A 22,897-nucleotide genomic window follows, 5' to 3' on the forward strand; every position below is an offset into this window, starting at 1 on the left:
ATCATACATCTCACAAGTTATTTTGGCTAAAATTACATGTAACCAAATTCAGGGTAGTTTTTTTTAAGCATAATAAATAATATTATTTAATAATAATAATTCCTTACATTTATATGTTTAAATATCAAAACGAGGCACAGGTGTTTTTATATCGCTGTAATTCTGAAGGAAGACTTGCATGTTATATGTCTGATAAAGCAGCGTGTCAGCGTACCAGCTCTGCTTTGTTTACAGCTGTTACTGGGGAAACCTCTATTTCTCGCGCTTTATGCATCTCCTGCTGGTAAAGAATGAATTTGCATTTTCATTAAGTCCGCCTGATCCACGCGGCAAACATATTTTGTTTGTTATCAAAAAATATCTACTCTAGAGGGACTTGGCCGTTGTTGACCGGAAGTTAAGTTAGGTCCACAAAAGAGCGCATGTGCAGTAACGTTTGTTTATGTTGTTCCCGTTGAAACCGTCTATACACACAATATATTGCACAAATGCTCTCAAATGTAATTTTTGAATCCCAAGCCCTTAAACACTTACCGAAATATGTTTGCAGTTCACAGAGTCATCTCGAAGCATGGGATAATATTCAACCAGTCGCTTTGCCATTGCAAGCACATCATTTTTTGATGGGTACATGAAGTCAGTGCTTGATGCTCTCATGATAGACACCATGTTGGTCACTGTGTTCCTCACAAGTCGACAACGAAGTTCTTTTGAAAGGCTGCAACCTCTTTCTTGCCCAACTCGCTGCAGATCAAAATACTCTTTTGTAACATGTTCTAGCTCACTGGCAGTGTAAACAACATATTAGGGGTTGGGCAACTTTAAGGTTCTTGGAGGATGACCACTTGGCTCAAAGATACTGTGCCTTGTAGTCACTGGGATTTCAGACGGAGTTTGAGTTGGAGTCAGACCAGTGTCATCCTGCTCCTTGTTTTGATTGAGGCATCCTGGCTCCTGTCCCTGCTGAATTCGGATGAAAGCTATTACAATTTATATAAACAAACCTGTTAATAGAACACCCATGAATAATAATACTAAAATAAACTCTTCTTAATCATAGCACTGCATTACAGGTCACACGGCCCTTCAGTCGTGACTTATTCACAAAACAGCAAAACCTCTCGTACCTTACTGCTTATTTAAGATATTTAGTGTGATTGTTTGTGAATGACCTAAACATTACTGTATGTAACCTCTATTTTTTTCAGACACTAATATTTAATTAAAATGAATACTGTGGTTTGGAAAAATTGAGAAAAGTTCTACCTCTTTGTCTGTATGAAACGTCTCCCATATGGTTTTCCGTCGTAAAAAGTTTTCTGGTCCCGGGAAAAGATCACGAATGTCATCACGTGACAAAGTTGGTAATACTGCTGCGCTGATGTTTGCAGCTAGGATGATTTAAAAACAAAACATATTCAACAAAGATGCCATAGATCAATTTTGTCCATATGCAGAGTAATGCAAAAAATATATATTTAAGACAGTTCATTATATCATGCATCATGTGAATTAAAAGAAACTTAATTCATACCTTTTGATAACTTTATGTCAGTTCTTAATGAGAATGAACAGGTGTGTTAACAAATATGAACATCTAAACCCCTGTTAATTCTCATTAAGAACTTCTAACATAAATAGTCAAAGTATCTGTATTTTATGTCTGCAGGTAATGGCAGTTTAAGCAGGTCAGTGGGAAACACTGTATAAATCAGAAAGTCTATCATTAAGATCTGGTTTCTCTCACGATTCAAAGATGTGTGAATTACAGATGCTAAGTTATCTAAAGGTGTGAGCGAAGTTTCTTTATTTTAGTGATTTTTGGACAAATACACTGTCTGTTGATTTGAATAAATGACCATTAATAACGTTGAAAATATGTCCACATTTGAACTACTGTATTTTTTAACCTTATACGGAGGTTCCATGAACGTCTATATCGGGTGTGCAGAACAAGTAAAAAAAGACGTCATTAAAAATTTTCAATCTGGCTCCTCAGTGGACGTCTTTTGGACAGAAATTTGCTTAGTGGGTTACTATTTAATTAATAGCAAAATGACAGTTTGAACATATGAACATATTTGTGACTGGCATTTTTAGTGAAGAATCTATAACATGCCTAATATTTCTTACATGTGCACTGAACTGAGCGAACATAGCAGAGTCTGAAGCAACATTTAAACGTAACATACCATGTAAAGTTGACCGTGTCACTGAATCAAGCTGCTCCATAAATGTCACCTGAATGAAAATTAAAAAGTTCAAACGACTATTTGCTACCTTTAACGTTAAGTTACTTGGTTATGACATCAAATATGAAGGAGAAGCAAATTAATATAACGTCATTTAACCAGTGTTCAATTTCTATTTACTAAGACTACAATGTTATATTTCAAACTTACTATTTGTACACGCTAATTATCAGAACGTATATATTTCGTTCTTACATTCATACAAAACTAAATGATTTCAAATAAAAAAATAATTTAAAAAAATGTTTCAAAATATTACATATTTAAATTGGGTGTTTTTTCTTCTTAATATAGGCTACCTTCCCTGAGTACAACATTTAAAAACTCTCAAGGAATAATGCTTTATGATTTCACCTATTTTATATCCAATGGAATATTCCGCTGCCTTGATTGGTTTAAAAGTTTGAATCACTTCATTTCTTCTGATTGATTTCGGCGGGACAGGCACATATGGGCATGGGGTAAAATATGATTTATTAAACTAAATGTTCAGATTTATCCACTTAAAATGATTTGGCGTTGTGTTATTTGCTGCCTCTTTGTGGCATTGTCGTTAAGAGCTCTGCTGAGTCACATAAACACCGGTTCCAGCCCGGATTTCCACGTGATCTGTGGGATTGATGGTTGCACTCAGAAATATCGAATCTACAACTCATTTTACTATCATGTCAAACGGAGGCATTCTTCGCATTTTATCAGTCACAAATCGAGGTCAAGTGGAAGCCAAAATTCAGCTCAAGCTAAAGGGAACAATTGCCGTGCATGTGCATCTGCAGATATTGGAATCCAAGTGGAAGAGAGACTTTTCGAGAATTTCGGTATCCCACTTCAGCCAGAATTTCTGCCAAATGAACATGTGTCAAGCATACCAGGAAATACCAACGACGAGGACAATTTGAACTTTACCGTTGGCCAAGAACCAGACATCGCCGATTCCGCCAGCTCTGTTGATGGCGCTGCGTTTACACCGTTGACTGAACCAGAACAAGAGGCAATGCACGTAAGTTGACAATTTTACAAATAAAATCTGACTTTCATGGGTAATGTGTATCAGCATTAGGGGTGTGCGGACGATTAAAATTTCTCCACGATCTTATGAAAAAATATTGTAGTATCGTACTATCAGTTGAAGTTCTGGCGACGTAAGGTTAGTGACATTCACAGCACATTTTAACGCAGAGATGGTTACACCACCTTTCGCGTGCTGATGCACTGTTCTAACATGCGCGTTGGTCTGTCAAAGGCTGTCAAAAAGTTAGCTTTTAAGTATTATTGTGTTATACAGTTGGTTATGTCTAAAATGAAAGCTAACATATGAAAGAAAATAGAATGCGTGTCATGCCTGTATATTAGATGCGATCAGGTCTTAAAGCGACAGTAGCCTAATAGTAAACTTGCTGCCGCTTGTTCTTAAAGGGATAACGTTAGTTCACCCAAAAATGAAAATACTATCCTTATTCACGTACTCTAATGTTGCTCCAAACCTGTTTTCTTTTGTCTCTTGTGCTGAACACACAAAAAAAGATAATTTAAAGAAAGTGGCTAACCAAACATTTGATGGTCCCCAATGACTTTCATTGAAGGAAAAAATATATACTATGGAAGTCACTTGGGGACCAGCAACTGTTTAGCTCGCCACTTTCTTCGAAATAACTTATTTTCAGCAGAAGAAACTAACTTATTTGGGTTTAAAACAACTTTGAGAGTAAATTTTGGCAATTTTCATTTTGGGATGAACTGTCCATTTAATTTTAAGATGACACGAAGAGAAAATCACTCTCTTCTCTTGACCGAGAACTTTAATAGTAGCTTTAATAATAATCAATGTATAATTTATGCATTGAAGTTGATGTAGGCTTTTTTTTTTCATGTAATTTCTTTCTTGAATGCTACTGTTAAATACACCTTATACAAATGAAATAAATGGTGCATTATTTTTTTAGCTAATTATATTATATATATATATATGTGTGTGTGTGTGTATTTTTTTTTTTTTATATATAAATCTTCACCACTTTGGCCTAAATGTCTGCCATATATATTTGTTGCATTGTAAGGCTTTGTTTTTAAAATAGGGTCATTAGTTTAGCTGTAATGCTCAGTCAATTGAAAAAAAAAAAAAATAAAACCAACATGAAAAAGAATCGTGATTAAAATCATGAATCTATACTTTTATCGAAAAAAAAAAAAAAAAATAATTGTGATATTATATTTTTGCCGTATCGCCCACCCCTAATCATCATATGCACACATATAGCCAGCAATTGGACAGAAGCCTAATATAGTACAACTGTTTTGGTCCTGGGAGAAAAATACCATTTATTTTTTCCATATTAACAACGACTCATTGCTTTTTGTTGTTGTTGTTTACGTTAGTTACATATATCTTAAGGTATGTTTATACGTAACTGTTTTCTATTGAAATCAGAAAACTTTGTTTCCGTTATTGCCGTTCATTTACACGATAATGGCAAGTATTTGAAAACTGGTTTCTCAATTTATGAGTAAATTAAAGCCTGTTGATAAACATAACTTGTTGATAATTTGACTTTTTGTTCTACAGCATAAACTGCGCACACTCACATCCCAAACTTTACGATCAAGTTATTTTTTTAAAAACGCATCAACATGACCACTTTATTATTTATATATAAATAAATAAATAAATAAATAAATAAAAATATGGGTGCATGTAAAAAAAAAAAAAAAAAAAAAAATTGTACAACAAACCGTCAATGTTCTCAAGTCATGTTTACCACAGGCTTATTTTTCTCGTATTGAAAAGCACATAAGAAAATCTCGAGGGAACAAGGGGATGGCTTTTTGACACCATACTTGCACCCTCTATTCTGCATATTCAAAGAATCCAGGAATCACAAAAATACAAGCATATCTCATTTAACTTAATTGTCATTGGAATTGAAGTCCGTTCCTTTTAAAGTCGTTAAAGTCTGTGCTGTTGTCTTTTTATCTGTTTTTCAAATACCTTTTTTGCTTTGTCAATTTGTAATGCTTTCTCTGTTTAATGATCTCCTCTTGGCTTGATGGTTGATGGAGAAAAAATTTAATGGGCACTGTTGCACTTTATATTGCGTTATTTTAGGTTATTTATAAATGCATATTAAATTAAAAAGTCTTTTAGATGTTTTTCATTTCCAGCATGAAGAAAGTGATGAGCCTGAAGTTGATAAACTGAGAAAGCATGCTTCTGCATTTGTACTGACTTCAAGAGTGAAACACTGCCTTTCCCAGGTAGGACACTGGAGTGAATTGTGAAATTACAGAAATAAACATGAATTCTTACATTTGTGTTATCATCCTTAATTGTGTATGAATTCTAAATGATTGTGTATTTTTTTATTTATAATTTTTTTTCTTCAGCGAGCTGTCAGTGACATAATTTCCTGGGTGCAGCAGTATCAAGCCTCACTGTTGGACTGCCTTCGGAGCCAAATTACAGATGTTATTCACAGACAATCAGGAGTCACCGATCAAATGATGAGTGAAGTTCTGGACATTTTTAATAACTTTGAAGACCCTTTTGAAACTGTTTCCACCACATATATGCAAGATTCAAATCTAAAAAAGCAGTTCAAGGTAGTTGAAGCCGAAGAAATTGAAATTTCCCAGACTGCATCCTTTAGGAGAAGAGGAACCTCACAAGCTCTAACAATAAGACAAATATGCTTTTACTATATTCCTTTGGTCCGAAGTTTGGAACAACTACTTTCACATCCAATGATTCTAGCAATGTTTGACAATGGACCAAACCAAAGCAAGGATGGATTTGTCAATGACATTATTGATGGGGATATTTTGAAGTCCCATCCACTGTTCTCTGTGAGACCCAAGCTGCAGAGCGCAGCTTATCCTGTATACTGATGAGATAGAACTGTGCAATCCTCTGGGGTCGTATGCTTCAATAAACAAACTCCTAATGGTGTACTACACTTTGGGCAATATAAATCCTAAACAGAGGTCTAAGTTAGCTGCCATCCGTCTACTTGCCATTGCAAAATCAAGTGATATCTCTCAGTGTGGTGTAGATGTGATTTTGCAGAGAATACAAGAGGATTTGAATTTGTTGTATAATGGAGTGAACATCAAAACTGCCCACACGGAGCGAACACTGTATGGTGCAGTAGTTTCTTTCTGTGGAGATACCCTAGCTCAGCATGAGCTAACGGGCTTTAAAGAGGGAGTTGGATTTGCGTTCCGAAAATGCAGACACTGTGAGTGTAGTTTTGAGGATATGCAAGTTCACTTTGATGTAGAAAACTTTGTCAAACGGTCTTTAGATCGACATGTCAGACAGTGTAATGAAATTGAGAGGGCAGCCACAGACTTTCTGAGAAGCAGTTTGAAAACCACTTATGGAATTAATAGGAAAAGCAAACTAATTGATTTCCCAGCCTTTGATCTCATCAGGCAAACACCTCAGGATATTATGCAGGTGATATTAGAAGGTGTGGCACCACTGGAAGTTAAAACTGTACTTAAACATCTTGTGCTATCAGGGCAGCTGGAACTGGACACATTTAACAGTGCTATTCTAGGATACCCATACTCCTCTGATGTCCGAGATAAACCTTGCCCTATTACTGTCACCACATTATCATCGAATGACAACAGACTAAAGCAATCAGCTTGGCAAATGCTTGTCTTATTGAAGATTCTGCCATTCGTGTTGGACAGCTGTGAAAGAAATGAGTACTTTCAAGTGATTAATTGAGTTAATAGAGATTGTTCAGATCTTATTTGCACCAGTTATTGCGTCGGCCACTGCAGAAAAGCTTAAGTTGCTTATTAAGTAACATCTGAGCAATGTTAAACGGTTATTTCCTGAGAACAATATAACACCAAAGCAACATTATTTGATACATATTCCTGAACAGATTAAAGATTTAGGTCCAATGGTCAGACACATGTGTATGCGATTTGAATCGAAACACTGTTTTTTCAAACAGTGGTCTTCCAAGTTAAATTTTAAGAATGTTTGCAAGTCCTTGGTTAAACACAATCAGATGTTTGAGAGTTGTCAAAATGTCAGTCGTGAGAATCACCCAATTTTTTCAAAAGACATTCTATTGGGTCCTGTATCTGAAGTGGAAAATATGAAGTATGTGCAGGATAAAATGAGAGCTTTTTTGGGTGTAGAAAACGTGCATCATGTGATGTCTGCAAAATGGCTTGAGCTAAGTGGCAACCGGTACGTGCACCAGAAATCAGTGATTGTAATCCATGTTAACGAAGGCGTTCCTGTATTTGGGCTCATAAAGGACATGTACATTGTAAATTATTCCTTGTATTGCTTTGAATGTCAAGTTTATAATACAGTGGGTTTCAGTCGTGAGTTTGCTTCTTATGAAATTGAGGTCCCAAACCTTGCTCAGGCCACTGAGATAGTGGATTCAGATAAAATTGTAGATTATACATCATATTACGCACTCAGTTTTAAGAACCGTACTTGCATTCCTCTGAAGTATTATCTCGGAGATGTGTGTGAGATTTACAAGTGCACCACTAACTGCTAATTTACTGGAAAACAAATAAAAGTAAAGGGAAAGCACAGTCAGTTTCCTCTCTCCTTGGTTTTCTTTTTTTTCTTTTTTTTTTTTTTTTTTTTTTTTTTTTATATAAACTTTACCTGACTGTACTGATCTAAAAGAGAAGACATTTTGCTAAAAAAAAATATGTTCAGCACCTTGTGAGTACTTGGTTATTGTTAAAGGATTAGTTCACCCTGAAAATGAGAATTTCCTAAACATTTACTCACCCAAATGCCATCCACGATGCTTATGTCTTTCTTTCTTCAGTGGAAAATCAATTAATTTTGAGGAAAACGTTTTAGGATTTTTCTCCACACAATGAACTTGAATTGCAACCAAAATTTTGAATTCCAAATCAATGCAGTTTTAAAGCGCTTCAAATGACTCTCCTCGATCCCAGCTGAGCAATAGGGCCTTATCTAGTGAATCCATTGCTCATTTTCTTAAATCTCCTGGAATTGAGGAGAGACATTTGGAGCACTTTAAAGTCCTCTGAAACTGCTTTGATTTGGACTTCAACATGTTGGTTACCATTGAAACCAAACCATTGTGTGGAGAAAATCCTAAAACGTTTTCCTCAAACGTAATTTATTTTCCACTGAAGAAAGAAAGACATGAACATCTTGGATGGCATTGGGGTGAGTAAATTATCAGGAAAGTATCATTTTGGGGTGAACAAATTTTTTAAAATGATGTTACTGGATGCTGTTTGGTGTAAAAGATGTTGTCTATAAATTGACATTTGTCCGCACTGAATAAAATGTTATGTTTCTCTGATTTGCAACTTCTTGTTTCTCATTTTGTTCAAACTAAATCTTTAATTCACTGAATTGGTTCTATTACTCTTTCTCCTCTCGTGTGTGTGTGGTGAGCACGCTGGCTTCGCATCATCTAAGTGAATGCTGCACACTGGTGGTGGTTGAGGAACGATCCCATGATATGATTGTACAGCGCTTTGGGTGTACAGTAGTACATATGAAAGCTCTATATAAATTCCTCATGCATTCATTCGACGTAAAGTAGGAAACAATAAAAAAAAAAAATAGGAGTCTGTGCTAACATTATCTAAAAATAAGAAACGTTGTGCTCTTAAAATAAGAAAGTATGGCTTGAAATTTCTGATTCTAGGATAGACTGTCAAAATATACCATGTACTTTAAAAAGATACTTAATTCATTAAAAGAAATCACTAGAATTGGTATTTTTTTCTAAGTAAGAAAACTCAAGTTATGTTTTCTCAAAACAAGCAAAATAATCTTTTGCTTTTAGTTCTAGGCTAGTTAATTTATCTTAGAAGAAAAAAAACAAGAATTCTTGTTTTATTTTAAGATTTTTTGACTTGGCAAGATTTCATTTTTTGCAGTGTAGGGCTCTAGATACGGCTTTGGATGTGTCTAGCTCAGGGATTCCTGTACATTGTTCGGTTCCAGCAACAGAGCCCCTGCAGCAGGGCAACTGGGTGACAGTGAGGCAGCGTAGTCGTGGGTCAAAACACCACTCTTCTGTTCCAATTAAAACATTAAACAGGTTCTCCCCACTCAGTGATGCACCCACTGAGAAACCTGATGAAAGTGCTCTAGTTATTGGGATTCTATAGTACTGAACGTGAATATAGAGACACCAGCCACCATAGTCAAATGTTTATCGGGAACCAGAGCGCCTGACATCTTGGCAAATTTAAAAGTGCTGGCTAATGCTAAACGTAAATACTAGGGCTGCTCCGATCACGATCGGCCGATCGTTAATGTGCATCTCATCAGTAAAGCTGGTTCTCTAATCAGCGGTAAATTCCCTCAGGTGCGTGATTTCACATAGAGCAGCTGTTACTACACAGAGCTGTTGTTAACTGAGAAGATGCGCAAATAAACGCTGAAAATGAATGTGGATTTGCGCATCTTCTCAGTTAACAATGGCTCCGTGTAGTAACAGCTGCTCTATGTGAAATCACGCACCTGAGGGAATTTACCGCTGATTAGAGAACCGGCTTTACTGACGAGATGCGCATAACGATTGGCCGATCGTGATCGGAGCAGCCCTAGTAAATACAGTAAGATTGTTATTCATTCTGGCACTAATGATGTTCGACTTCGCCAGTCGGAGATCACAAAAAATAACATTAAAGAGGAGTGTGAACTTGCAAGCATGATGTCAGACACTCTAATATGCTCTGGTCCCCTCCCTGCTTACCGTGGTGACAAGATGCATAGCAGATTGTCATCACTCAATGGCTGGATGTCTAAGTGGTGCCCGCAGAATAACATAGGTTTCATAGACAATTGGATGAGCTTTTGGGGCAGACCTGACCTGTTGAAAAGAGATGGTCTTCATCCCTCCTGGGGTGGCGCCACTCTTCTCTCTAGAAATATGGCAAATAGTCTTAGTGTTTATACTTGACTAACTGGGGCCCAGGTCAGGAAGCAGACAGACTGGCTAAACCGACCGTCTGCTAGCTGTCTCACGTCACAGAGGTCAGTTAATTCTCAGCACATAGAGACTCTTTCACCTAGATATCACACTATAGAGACTGTGTCTGTTCCCCGAACTAGAAAATACAAAAAATGTCCAAACCAAGTTAAGATTAACAATTGAGTTGAGGTTCAACAAATAAAAAACAGATGCAATACGGATAAACAAATGATAATGCTTGGCTTATTGAATATCAGATCCCTTTCTACGAAAACACTTTTTGTAAATAATATGATCACTGATCATAATCTAGATGTGCTCTGTTTGACAGAAACCTGGCTAAAACCTGATGATTACATTATTTTAAATGAGTCCACCCCCCAAGATTACTGTTATAAACATGAGCCGTGTCTAAAAGGCAAAGGGGGAGGTGTTGCTTCAATTTATAACAACGTTTTCAGGATTTCTCAGAGGGCAGGCTTCAAGTATAACTGGTTTGAAGTAATGGTGCTTCATATAACATTATCCAGAGAAACAAATGTTAATGATAAATCCCCTGTTATGTTTGTACTGGCTACTGTATACAGGCCACCAGGGCACCATACAGACTTTATTAAAGAGTTTGGTGATTTTACATCTGAGTTAGTTCTTGCTGCAGATAAAGTTTTAATAGTTGGTGATTTTAATATCCATGTTGATAATGAAAAAGATGCATTGGGATCAGCATTTATAGACATTCTGAACTCTATTGTGGTTAGACAACACGTTTCTGGACCTATTCATTGTCAAAATCATACTCTAGATTTAATACTGTCACATGGAATTGATGTTGATAGTGTTGAAATTATGCAGCCAAGTGATGGTATCTCAGATCATTATTTAGTTTTGTGCAAACTTCATATAGTCAAAATTGTAAATTATAATTCTTGTTACAAGTATGGAAGAACCATCACTTCTACCACAAAAGACTGCTTTTTAAGTTATCTTCCTGATGTATCCAAATTTCTTAGCATATCCAAAACCTCAGAACAACTTGATGTAACAGAAACTATGGACTCTCTCTTTTATAGAATTTAAATACAGTTGCTCCTTTACGCTTAAGTACCAAATACCATGGTATAATGAGCATACTCTCACCCTAAAGAGAGCAGCCCAAAAAAAAGAACGCAGCTGGAGGAAAACAAAACTAGAGGTATTTCGTATTGCTTGGTGGCAAAGTAACCTGTCCTACAGAAAAGCATTAAAAACTGCTAGATCCGATTACTTTTATTCTCTTTTAGAAGAAAACAAACATAACCCCAGGTATTTATTCAATACAGTGGCTAAATTAACGAAAAATAAAGCCTCAACAAGTGTTGACATTTCCCAACACCACAGCAGTAATGACTTTATGAACTACTTTACTTCTAAAATCGATACTATTAGAGATAAAATTGCAACCATTCAGCCGTCAGCTACAGTATCGCATCAGACAGTGCACTATAGACCCCCTGAGGAACAGTTCCACTCATTCTCTACTATAGGAGAGGAATAATTGTATAAACTTGTTAAATCATCTAAACCAACAACATGTATGTTAGACCCTATACAATCTAAGCTCCTAAAAGAGGTGCTTCCAGAAGTCATAGATCCTCTTCTGGCTATTATTAATTCCTCATTGTCATTAGGATATGTCCCCAAAACCTTCAAACTGGCTGGTATTAAGCCTCTCATCAAAAAAACACAACTTGACCCCAAAGAACTAGTTAATTATAGACCAATCTCGAATCTCCCTTTTCTGTCCAAGATACTAGAAAAGGTGGTATCCTCTCAATTATATTCCTTCTTAGAGAAAAATGGTATATGTGAGGATTTCCAGTCAGGATTTAGACCGTATCATAGTACTAAGACTGCTTTCCTTAGAGTTACAAATGATCTGCTCTTATCATCTGATCGTGGTTGTATCTCTCTATTAGTGCTATTGGATCTTAGTGCTGTGTTTGACACAATTGACCACAACATTTTTTGCATAGACTTGAACACTTTGTTGGTATTAATGGAAGTGCATTAGCATGGTTAAAATCGTACTTATATGACCGCCATCAGTTTGTAGCAGTGAATGAAGATGTATCATATCAATCACAAGTGCAGTATGGAGTACCTCAAGGCTCAGTACTAGGGCCGCTACTCTTCGCGCTTTATATGTTACCCTTGGGAGATATCATCATGAAACATGGTGTTAGCTTTCACTGTTATGCTGATGATTCTCAGCTCTATATTTCTTCGCGGCCCGGTGAAACACACCAATTTGAAAAACTAATGGAATGCATAGTCGATATAAAAAACTGGATGACGAGAAATTTCTCACTGCTAAATTCTGAAAAAACAGAGGTGTTTATTATAGGACCTAAAAACTCTGCATGTAATAACCTAGAACACTGTCTAAGACTTGATGGTTGCTCTGTCAATTCTTCATCATCAGTTAGGAACCTAGGTGTGCTATTTGATCGCAATCTTTCCTTAGAAAGCCACGTTTCTAGCATTTGTAAAACTGCATTTTTCCATCTCAAAAACTCATCTAAATTAAGGCCTATGCTCTCAATGTCAAATGCAGAAATGTTAATCCATGCATTTATGACCTCAAGGTTAGATTATTGTAATGCTTTATTGGGTGGTTGTTCTGCACGCTTAGTAAACAAACTACAGCTAGTCCAAAATGCAGCAGCAAGAGTTCTTACTAGAACCAGGAAGTATGACCATATTAGCCCGGTCCTGTCAACACTGCACTGGCTCCCTATCAAACAACGTATAGATTTTAAAATATTGCTTATTACTTATAAAGCCCTGAATGGTTTAGCACCTCAGTATTTGAATGAGCTCCTTTTACATTATAATCCTCTACGTCCGCTACGTTCTAAAAACTCAATTTAGAGGCAATTTGATAATACCTAGAATATCAAAATCAACTGCTGGCGGCAGATCCTTTTTTCTATTTGGCGCCTAAACTCTGGAATAGCCTACCTAACATTGTTCGTGAGGCAGACACAGTCTTGCAGTTTAAATCTAGATTAAAGACCCATCTCTTTAACCTGGCATACACATAACATACTAATATGCTTTAATATCCAAATCCGTTAAAGGATTTTTAGGCTGCATTAATTGGGTGAACCGGGAACACTCCCCATAACACCCGATGTACTTGCTACATCATTAGAAGAATGGCATCTACGCTAATATTAGTCTGTTTCTCTCTTTTTGCAAATAAATGCACAGACACTATTTAAACTGAACAGAGATGACATCACTGAATTCAATGATGAACTGTCTTTAAATATCATTTTGCATTATTGACACGCTGTTTTCCTAATGAATGTTGTTCAGTTGCTTTCACTGCACTTTTTTGAGATAAGCTAGCTATGCAACTCATCCTCACTGCACATTGTTTACATCTCTGCACCTCCTCTGTGTAGCAGTTTCTGTGTATCATATCTACACATCATCTAGTTTAATATATTGTGTATAATTCATTATTTGTATTTAATTTTCTCTTATTTTTTTGCACAGTCTAAAAAGAGTATGCCAGACCTACATTTCACTGCTTGTTGTATGTCATATAACTTGTACATGACAAATAAAATCTTGAATCTGGTAGGTTAGACCAGCGTGCATTCTTTCACTGCATGATTTAGTTTATTAAAATGCATTTGGAATGATCACAAAATTCAAGATATGGGGGCAAAAATTTATATATTTATATAATTTCATATAGTTAATCAGTATCATGCGAAGACTAATGTTTTTTTTCCCCACCAAAAAGCAGCATGGTTACAAATGTTATAAAATGTTATTCAAAACAATATTAATGCATTTGTACCTGCAGGTTAAATGCATTCATGTCCTGCATTAAACAGTGTGAAAAGGCCACTTCTAATGCAGCTAATAAAGGTAAAAATGCCCATAAAAGGTAAAAAAACTGAATGGTGAATTTCTTTCACAATATGAGTCAAATGTCCATAGTAGTCCTATAAGGTGCCACAATAACAATAACACACAAAATGTTGTATAATTATCATTATCCCAGAAAATATTGATATATTTTTTTTGTCGGTAACGCACACTCTTAATATATTTAACATTTTTTTCTTAGAAGCAAATAAATAAATTAACAAATATGAGAAATGCCCTTTTTTCTACTTGAGCCCCTGTCCCTTCAAATGTCTGTGCACATCCCTGCTTTTGAAATATTCTTGTACAGATTATAATGCTAAATTATATCTGATAGATAGTAAGGAAAATAACTATATTTATAGCATTGATGTTTTCTGTTGTGTTTTAGTGAAAGTAATTTATAAATTTGGTGTTCACCTTGTTTCTGTTGTTGGTAAAATAACCGTGCCCTCTGCAGTTCTTAAAGGGGTCATATGATGTTGCTAAAAAGAACATTATTTTGTGTACTTTGTGTATAATGAAATGTGTTTAGGTTTAAGATTCAAACAACACATCATTTTCCACATACTGTACATTATTGTTTCTCCTCTATGCCCCGCCTTTCTGAAATGCGTAATTTTTATAAAGCTCATCAGTCTGAAAAGCGAGGTCAATTCAAGTCACCTATATAGCACTTTAAACAAAATACATCGTTTCAAAGCAACTGAACAACATTCATTAGGAAAACAGTGTGTCAATAATGCAAAATGACAGTTAAAGGCAGTTCATCATTGAAATCAGTGATGTCATCTCTGTTCAGTTTAAATAGTGTGCATTTGTTTGCAATCAAGTCAACGATATCGCTGTAGATGAAGTGACCCCAACTAAGCAAGCCAGGCTAAGGGGGCCAGTTCTCCTCTGACCAGACGAAACCAGCAGGCTGCAGCAAAGTCAGATTGTGCAGAAGAATCATCTGTTTCCTGTGGTCTTGTCCTGGTGGTCATCGGAGACAAGGTCGTTACAGGGGATCTGTGTCTGGGGCTCTAGTGGTCCTTGTCTCCGCTGTCTTTCAGGGATGTAGAGGTCCTTTCTAGGTGCCGATCCACCATCTGGTCTGGATACGTACTGGATCCAGGTGACTGCAGTGACCCTCTGATCTGGATACAAACTGGATCTGGTGGCTACGGTGACCTCAGAATAAGAGAGAAACAGACTAATATTAGCGTAGATGCTATTCTTCTAATGATTTAGTAAGTACATCGGGTGTTATAGGAAATGTTCCCGGTTCCGGTTTACCTAATTAAAGCAGCCTAAAAATCCTTTAACGGATTTGGATATTAAAAGCATATTAGTTTGTTATGTGTAAGCCCGGTTAAAGAGGTGGGTCTTTAATCTAGATTTAAACTGCAAGAGTGTGTCTGCCTCCCGAACAATGTTAGGTAGGTTATTCCAGAGTTTAGGCGCCAAATAGGAAAAGGATCTGCCGCCCACAGTTGATTTTGATATTCTAGGTATTTTCAAATTGAGTTTTGAGAACGTATCGGACGTGGATGGTTATAATGTAACAGAAGCTCATGCAAATACTGAGGTGCTAAACCATTCATTTTAAAATCTATATGATGTTTGATAGGGAGCCAGTGCAGTGTTGACAGGACTGGGCTAATATGGTCATACTTCCTGGTGTAGGGTCCAGGCACTCGACCCAAGGAAGGTATCCGGTGCTGGATGAAGGTTTCCTACGTGTTCGGTCTTTCAGCGCGTAGAGTTATTCAATTTAGGTTAAACTCAAATCTCACTCCATTTTATTATTTAATCTGACTCCATTTTAGTATGACCTTGAATTTAGGTTGAAATGCAAATTGGTTTTATACCTTTTTAATTAGTATTCTTCTGAAATTTGATTATTCTAGTTAACTCCTACTTTTATATTAACTCGTTCATTCAGGTGCTCATGTTGCTAACAAGGATACAACGTAGTCTACTAGAGTCAATAATTACAGAGTAAAACAGAATAAAATCAAATGTAACAATTTATTAATTAATTAATCAAATTCTCAAAGATTAATCTAAAAGTAAAATATGCATACCTGACCTTAGAGAATACATAGTATGAAGTGAAGAGACACACAACACACTATGGTCTTTCTGGCTACAGAAATCCCCCGATCCTTTTGCTGCAATCCTTTAAATACATCAGACCAAGACAAACATCCCCCGAGATGAAGACAGAATTTAACAATTGGAATTTGATTAAGTCAGGTCCCAGACCAGGATAGTTTACTCCTCAAAGGGAACAGAAGGTAATTTACATGGAAGACCCTGGAAAAGGGCACTCCCATTACAGTAATCAAAATATCTCTTAACTCTTAGAAACTGTATTCTACTGTAGTCTACATTTCTAAGGTTGAGACCATTGTACCAGTCACTCTGAGACAATTCAAATGACACCAAACATGACTGTAAATATCACTTGCATTAATGCAGAATATTATACTATTGGAAATTCTGAGTGAAACTAATTGGAGGGAGTCTGATGGTGAGGTGTGAACTACTAGGTGTGGTGCGGCTTCGATGGCACCGTTACTTATGATGGAGGGTATTTAAGAGAGTGTTCAAATGTTAATTATCAGGAAAGTCCTTTGTTTTCTTATTGAGAATTCGTCCCTCAGTCCAGACGGTCCGGCTCCAGTCTTACACTGGTTCTAGTAAGAACTCTTGCTGCTGCATTTTGGACTAGCTATAGTTTGTTTACTAAGCATGCAGAATAACCACCCAATAACGCATTACAATAATTTAACCTTGAGCGCGTAAATGCATGGATTAACATTTCTGCATTTGACATTGAGAGCATAGGCTTTAATTTAGATATATTTTTGAGATGGAAAAATGCAGTTTTACAAATGCTAGAAACGTGGCTTTCTAAGGAAAGATTGCTATCAAATAGCACACCTTGGTTTCTAACTGATGATGAAGAATTGACAGAGCAGCCATCAAGTCTTAGACAGTGTTCTAGGTTATTACATGCAGAGTTTTTAGGTCATATAATTAACACCTTTGTTTTTTGCAGAATTTAGCAGTAAGAAATTACTCATCATCCAGTTTTTTATATCGACTATGCATTCCATTTGTTTTTCAAATTGGTGTGTTTCACTGGGCCGCGAAGAAATATAGAGCTGAGTATCATCAGCATAACAGTGAAAGCTAACAACATGTTTCCTGATGATATCTCCCAAGGCTAACAGATAAAGTGTGTAGAGTAGCTAGCCTAGTACTGAGCCTTGATGTACTCTATACTGCACTTGTTATCAATATGATACCTCTTCATTCACTGCTACGAATTGATAGAGGTCATATAAGTACGATTTAAAGCATGCTAATGCACTTCCATTAATGCCAACAAAGTGTTCAAGTCTATGCAAAAGAATGTTGTGGTCAATTGTGTCAAATGCAGCACTAAGATCCAATAGCACTAATAGAGAGATACAACCACGATCAGATGATAAGAGCAGGTCATTTGTAACTCTAAGGAGAGCAGTCTCAGTACTATGATACGGTCTAAATCCTGACTGGAAATCCTCACAGATACCATTTTTCTCTAAGAAGGAATATAATTGTGAGGATACTACCTTTTCTAGTATCTTGGACAGAAAAGGGAGATTTGAGATCAGTCTATAATTAACTAGTTCTTTGGGGTCAAGTTGTGGTTTTTTGATGAGAGGCTTAATAACAGCCAGTTTGAAGGTTTTGGGGACTTATCCTAATGACAATGAGGCATTAATAATAGTCAGAAGAGGATCTATGTCTTCTGGAAGCACCTCTTTTAGGAGATTAGATGGTATAGGGTCTAACATACAGTACATGTTGTTGGTTTAGATGATTTAACAAGTTTATACAATTCTTCCTCTCCTATAGTAGAGAATGAGTGGAACTGTTCCTTAGGGGGTCTATAGTGCACTGTCTGATGCGATACTGTAGCTGACGGCTAAAAGGTTACAATTTTATCTCTAATAGTATCGATTTTAGAAGTAAAGTAGTTCATAAAGTCATTACTGCTGTGATGTTGCAAAAATTGTAAATTCTACTTCTTGTTACAAGTATGGTAGAACCATCACTTCTACCAGCTAAATTTGCTTTAGCCAGAGTTCTAAAGTTCTCCAATTTGTCCCGCATCTGTAAGATATATGAAGCGATACTGCACTGGGCTGATTCCTCTGCTGTCCACCCTTCTTTGAGCACGTCCAGGGGCCCACGAACTTGCTTGCCAGACAAAAGTTCAAAAGGTGAGAATCCAGTTGAACACTGAGGGACCTCTCTATAAGCAAAGAGAAGAAACGGAACCCATTTATCCCAATCCCTCCCAGACTCGTCGACAAACTTCTTAAGCATGTTTTTCAAGGTACCGTTAAACCGTTCGACAAGACCATCGGTGTGAGGATGAAATGGAGTAGTTCTGATTCCCTTAATGCTTAGATGTTTATACAATAGCTTCATCACTTTAGCCATAAAGTTTGTTCCCTGATCAGTGATAATCTCAGATGGAACTCCAACCCTTGAAGTCAAATCTACCAAACATCTCACAATGTGCTTAACTTGAACTGAACGCAAGGGGTACACCTCTGGATATCGGGTAGCATAGTCACAGATCACCAATGCAAATTGGTGACCCGAAATACTCTTAACCAAGGGACCGATTATATCCATGCCTATACGATCAAATGGAGTTCAAATAATGGGCAACGGTTGCAGATAACTTCTATCAGCCGTTCGAACAGGTGCTACCATTTGACATTCAGTACAATAGTCTTGCACTTCTTGGTACATTTTTGGCCAATAAAATCGTTGGCTGACTCACTCATACGTTTTCTGTCTGCCTAAATGCCCTGACCAAGGGATGGTATGACCCAGATGTAAAATCATTTGATGCAGTGCTTTAGGTAGCACTAATCTAGGACTCTCGATATCAGCCAGATACAAAAGATTGTTCTTTAAAATATACCGGTCCCCCCAAAACTTTGGTACCCCTACCGGCTTACCATCCACTTCACACACTTTTGCAAACAAGGGCTGTAAAGCAACATCTTCCTTTTGCAATTCCTTAAAATTATCATGAACCTGCCAATGAGAGTTAATCAACTCGGACCCAGGGTCGGGGAAATTTTGTAAGTTCTCTTGTACCCTATCTTTCCCCTTATGCTTCTCTTGTCGTCTCTGTCTTTTACTTTTTCTATCCTTCCCTGCATTCGAGAACAGATAAGCATCAGTATTGGGAAGGGGTTGCAATCCTTTGGTCTGGGACCTTGTAACTACTGCACACATTTTGGATACTGAACCCACCAAATCAGTTAAATAAGGAAAATCTTCCCCTAACACCTCATCAAATGCTAGTTTCTCAACCACCCCCACCCTTAACAGGGATGCTTGTTCTTCTATCACTACAGATACCTCAGCAGTTGGATAAATGTGTTCATCCCCATGTACACATCCCAAGCACACAGTATCACCATAGTTCAACATTTCATAATTTAGCAAGTCAGATTTGACCAAAGTTTGTGTACTACCTGTATCAACCAAAGCATGAGCATGCTGACCATTTACCGTTACCATTATAAGGTGATTATGTTTCTCAGTAGAGGTTGATGATTCTCCAATACCCTCATTCCTAGGAACATAACACAGCTTAGTCACTTTGGGCTTTCTAAGGGGACACAGAGAAGCCTTATGTCCAGGTTGCTGGCAATAAAAACAAATCAGGGTTGCATTAGAATATTTCCCAGGCGCTCCCATAGTCTTATCCATAGGCTCCTCAACTTTACCCCTGCCCCCAGTCAGAGTACCTTTGCTGGTTCGTGATGGCTCTCGATGCGCAGCCATGTACCTCTCCGCCAGACTAGCGGCTTCTTCACCAGTCTGTGGTTGGTTCTCCTTGACCCATACTCTCACGTCAGGCCGCAACACTCCCAAATACTGCTCCAGTATGATGGTTTCGCCCAGCTGTTCCCTGTTCTTCATTTCTGGTCGCATCCACCTCTTATACAAGCCCTTGATGTGGTTGTAGGTCTCTCTTACACTTTCTCCCGTTGGCACTGTAAGACTCCTGAAATGCAGGCGATATGTCTCCTCAGTCACGTTGTACTTGGACAGAACCGCAGCTTTAATGTCAGTATTGGATCTGGAGCTTTGATCGTCCATGCCTGCATAGGCCTCCAGAGCTTTGCCTATTAACGGAGTTACCACTCGGGCTGCCCACTCATCAGTTTGCCATCCCCACACTCTGGCAATGTGCTCAAACCGCACAAAGAAGCTCACCACATCCTCACCTTCTACAAAAGCAGGAATTCGTGGGTCATTATAATGTCTAAAAGATGCTACTGGTGGTGGAGACATACCTGGCAAATGGTCTTCGGGTTGAGTTTGAGGAGGTTCTGAAAGCATGGCCCTTCCCCCTGATGCCTGCGGAAGTGTTCTGGGAGTAGGTAATGGGTAATGAGTTTGTTGGCTTAGTTGTTCGACTGATTCCCACCCTGTCTTGGGTTTCTGGAAAATAGTAGCCTTTAAACCATTCAGTTTATCAAACAATATCTTCTCATTTCTTTGTTGTTGCTGCATAAAATTCCTCATTTCCAAAAGAAACTCTTGACCCACCACAATTCCTTCTGCTTCACCTCGGGGTGTACTAACTTTACTGATTTTGGGTCTCACCACAGGTTCAATCTCAGGACTCTGCACGTTCTTCACATGAAACAAGTCTATCACAGCCTCCTCAGTTGCCCCAGTCTCGAACTCCAAATCACCTGCTTGAGCTTCAACAGTGTCCTCTTCCCCCTCAGAAAGTAGGATTGGATGAGCTCGGGTAATCCTTTGAGGACCTCCATGTCCTCTAGTAGTCATCTTGAGGTTTGCAGTTTTTTATCTTCTTCTGTCAGTCACTCCACAAAGGCTTCTGATCCCACTTCTGACACCATTTGTGGTAAGATGGTCGATGCAGTGGCTAACTGACAGCTAAAGAAGTGGCAAAACTACAGAAAAAGTTGTTAAACAGTACATTTCACACTTCACATAGACTTTCAACCTCACAAGTCACACCCAAGATGAAGTTCTCCTTTAACCAAAGGCGTATCTCCCTAATAATTCATCAAATTATACATGTAAAGACATTTTAATTCACACATCCTTAACTGTGTAACTCCTCCCCTTCAGGATGCCATAAAACTGGTTTCCTGTTCGCGGGCCACTCCTTTTTGGGCTTTCTAGGTACTGGTAAGACACAGAAACGAAACAGGTTACTATTCACACAATTTTTATTTTTTATTTTCACTATATTGAATGTTTCACATTACCAGCAGTCACCATGGGATGTGGACCTTCCATGTTACTGCTTCTAAGTAAAACAAACAAAATAAAGATCTTGCCAAACAGGTCTAAGGTGATTTCATTTGACCCATATGTGCCACATCACACAGACTAAATCTAAAATATCTTAAATTGTGTTGCGAAGATGAACGGAGTCTTGCGGGTTTGGAACGGCATGAGGGTGAGTCATTAATGACATAATTTTCATTTTTTGGGTGAACTAACCCTTTAAGTCTAGCTAGTGTATTGAGAATGCTGTTTAAGATATTAAGATATTGGCAACATATTCATTGGTCAGCTGTTAAAGGCAACAGAAACATTGCTACAGGTTATGCAGGTTTGGCAACACATTTGATTGGTCATTGGTTAAGGGCAACATGCTTGTTACTCAAGGCTTTAAGATTTTCCTATCAGTTTGTGTTGGTTTCCACAGTCTGTGATGATTTGGGGTGCAATGTCATTTGCTGGTGTTGATCCATTGTGTTTTTTGAAAACCAAAGTCACTGTTCCCGTTTACCAAGAAATTTTGGAGCACTTCATGCTTCCTTCTGCTGACCGGCTATTTGAAGATGCAGATTTCATTTGGTTTCATTGGTTGAATGACCATGGTGTTGGTGTGCTTGACTGGCCAGCAAACTCACCAGACCTGAACCCCATAGAGTATCTATGGGGTATTGTCAAGAGGAAAAGTAGAAAAAAGGGAGCAAAAACTGCAAGTGAGCTGAAGTCAAGTCAAGTCACCTTTATTTATATAGTGCTTTAAACAAAATACATCAGACAGACAGATCCACCATCTGGTCTGGATACGTACTGGATCTGGGTGACTGCAGTGACCCTCTGATCTGGATACAGACTGGATCTGGTGGCTACGGTGACCTCGGAATAAGAGAGAAACAGACTAATATTAGCATAGATGCCATTCTTCTAATGATGTAGCAAGTATATCGGGTGTTATGGGAAGTGTTCCCGGTTCCGGTTTACCTAATTAATGCAGCCTAAAAATCCTTTAACGGATTTGGATATTAAAGGCATATTAGTATGTTATGTGTAAGCCAGGTTAAACAGATGGGTCTTTAATCTAGATTTAAACGGCAAGAGTGTGTCTGCCTCCCGAATAATTTTAGGTAGGTTATTCCAGAGTTTAGGCGCCAAATAGGAAAAGGATCTGCCACCCGCAGTTGATTTTGATATTCTAGGTTTTATCAAATTGCCTGAGTTTTGAAAACGTAGCGGACGTAGAGGATTATAATGTAAAAGGAGCTCACTCAAATACTGAGGTGCTAAACCATTCAGGGCTTTATAAGTAATAAGCAATATTTTAAAATCTGTACAATGTTTGATAGGGAGCCAGTGCAGTGTTGACAGGACCGGGCAAATATGGTCATACTTCCTGGTTCTAGTAAGAACACTTGCTGCTGCATTTTGGACTAGCTG

General features: G+C 37.6%; 1 protein-coding gene and 1 long non-coding RNA gene across 2 annotated transcripts; one reads left to right on the top strand and one right to left on the bottom strand.

Annotated features, from left to right (window-relative positions):
* Positions 1 to 499: 499 nt before the first annotated feature.
* On the bottom strand, positions 500 to 2,353 carry LOC132114897 (uncharacterized). The gene is made up of 3 exons (XR_009425376.1): positions 2,193 to 2,353; positions 1,267 to 1,391; positions 500 to 963 (listed from the first exon to the last, which is right to left on the bottom strand). It is a non-coding gene; the product is annotated as an uncharacterized LOC132114897 (long non-coding RNA).
* Positions 2,354 to 2,637: 284 nt separating this feature from the next.
* On the top strand, positions 2,638 to 7,857 carry LOC132114902 (uncharacterized). The gene is made up of 3 exons (XM_059523301.1): positions 2,638 to 3,252; positions 5,412 to 5,504; positions 5,634 to 7,857. The coding sequence occupies exons 1-3, from the start codon at positions 2,761 to 2,763 to the stop codon at positions 6,132 to 6,134; spliced, it is 1,086 nt and encodes a 361-aa protein (XP_059379284.1). The 5' UTR covers positions 2,638 to 2,760; the 3' UTR covers positions 6,135 to 7,857.
* Positions 7,858 to 22,897: the final 15,040 nt, after the last annotated feature.

This window comes from Carassius carassius, chromosome 3, assembly GCF_963082965.1.
Source record: "Carassius carassius chromosome 3, fCarCar2.1, whole genome shotgun sequence".
Taxonomy (NCBI): domain Eukaryota; kingdom Metazoa; phylum Chordata; class Actinopteri; order Cypriniformes; family Cyprinidae; genus Carassius; species Carassius carassius.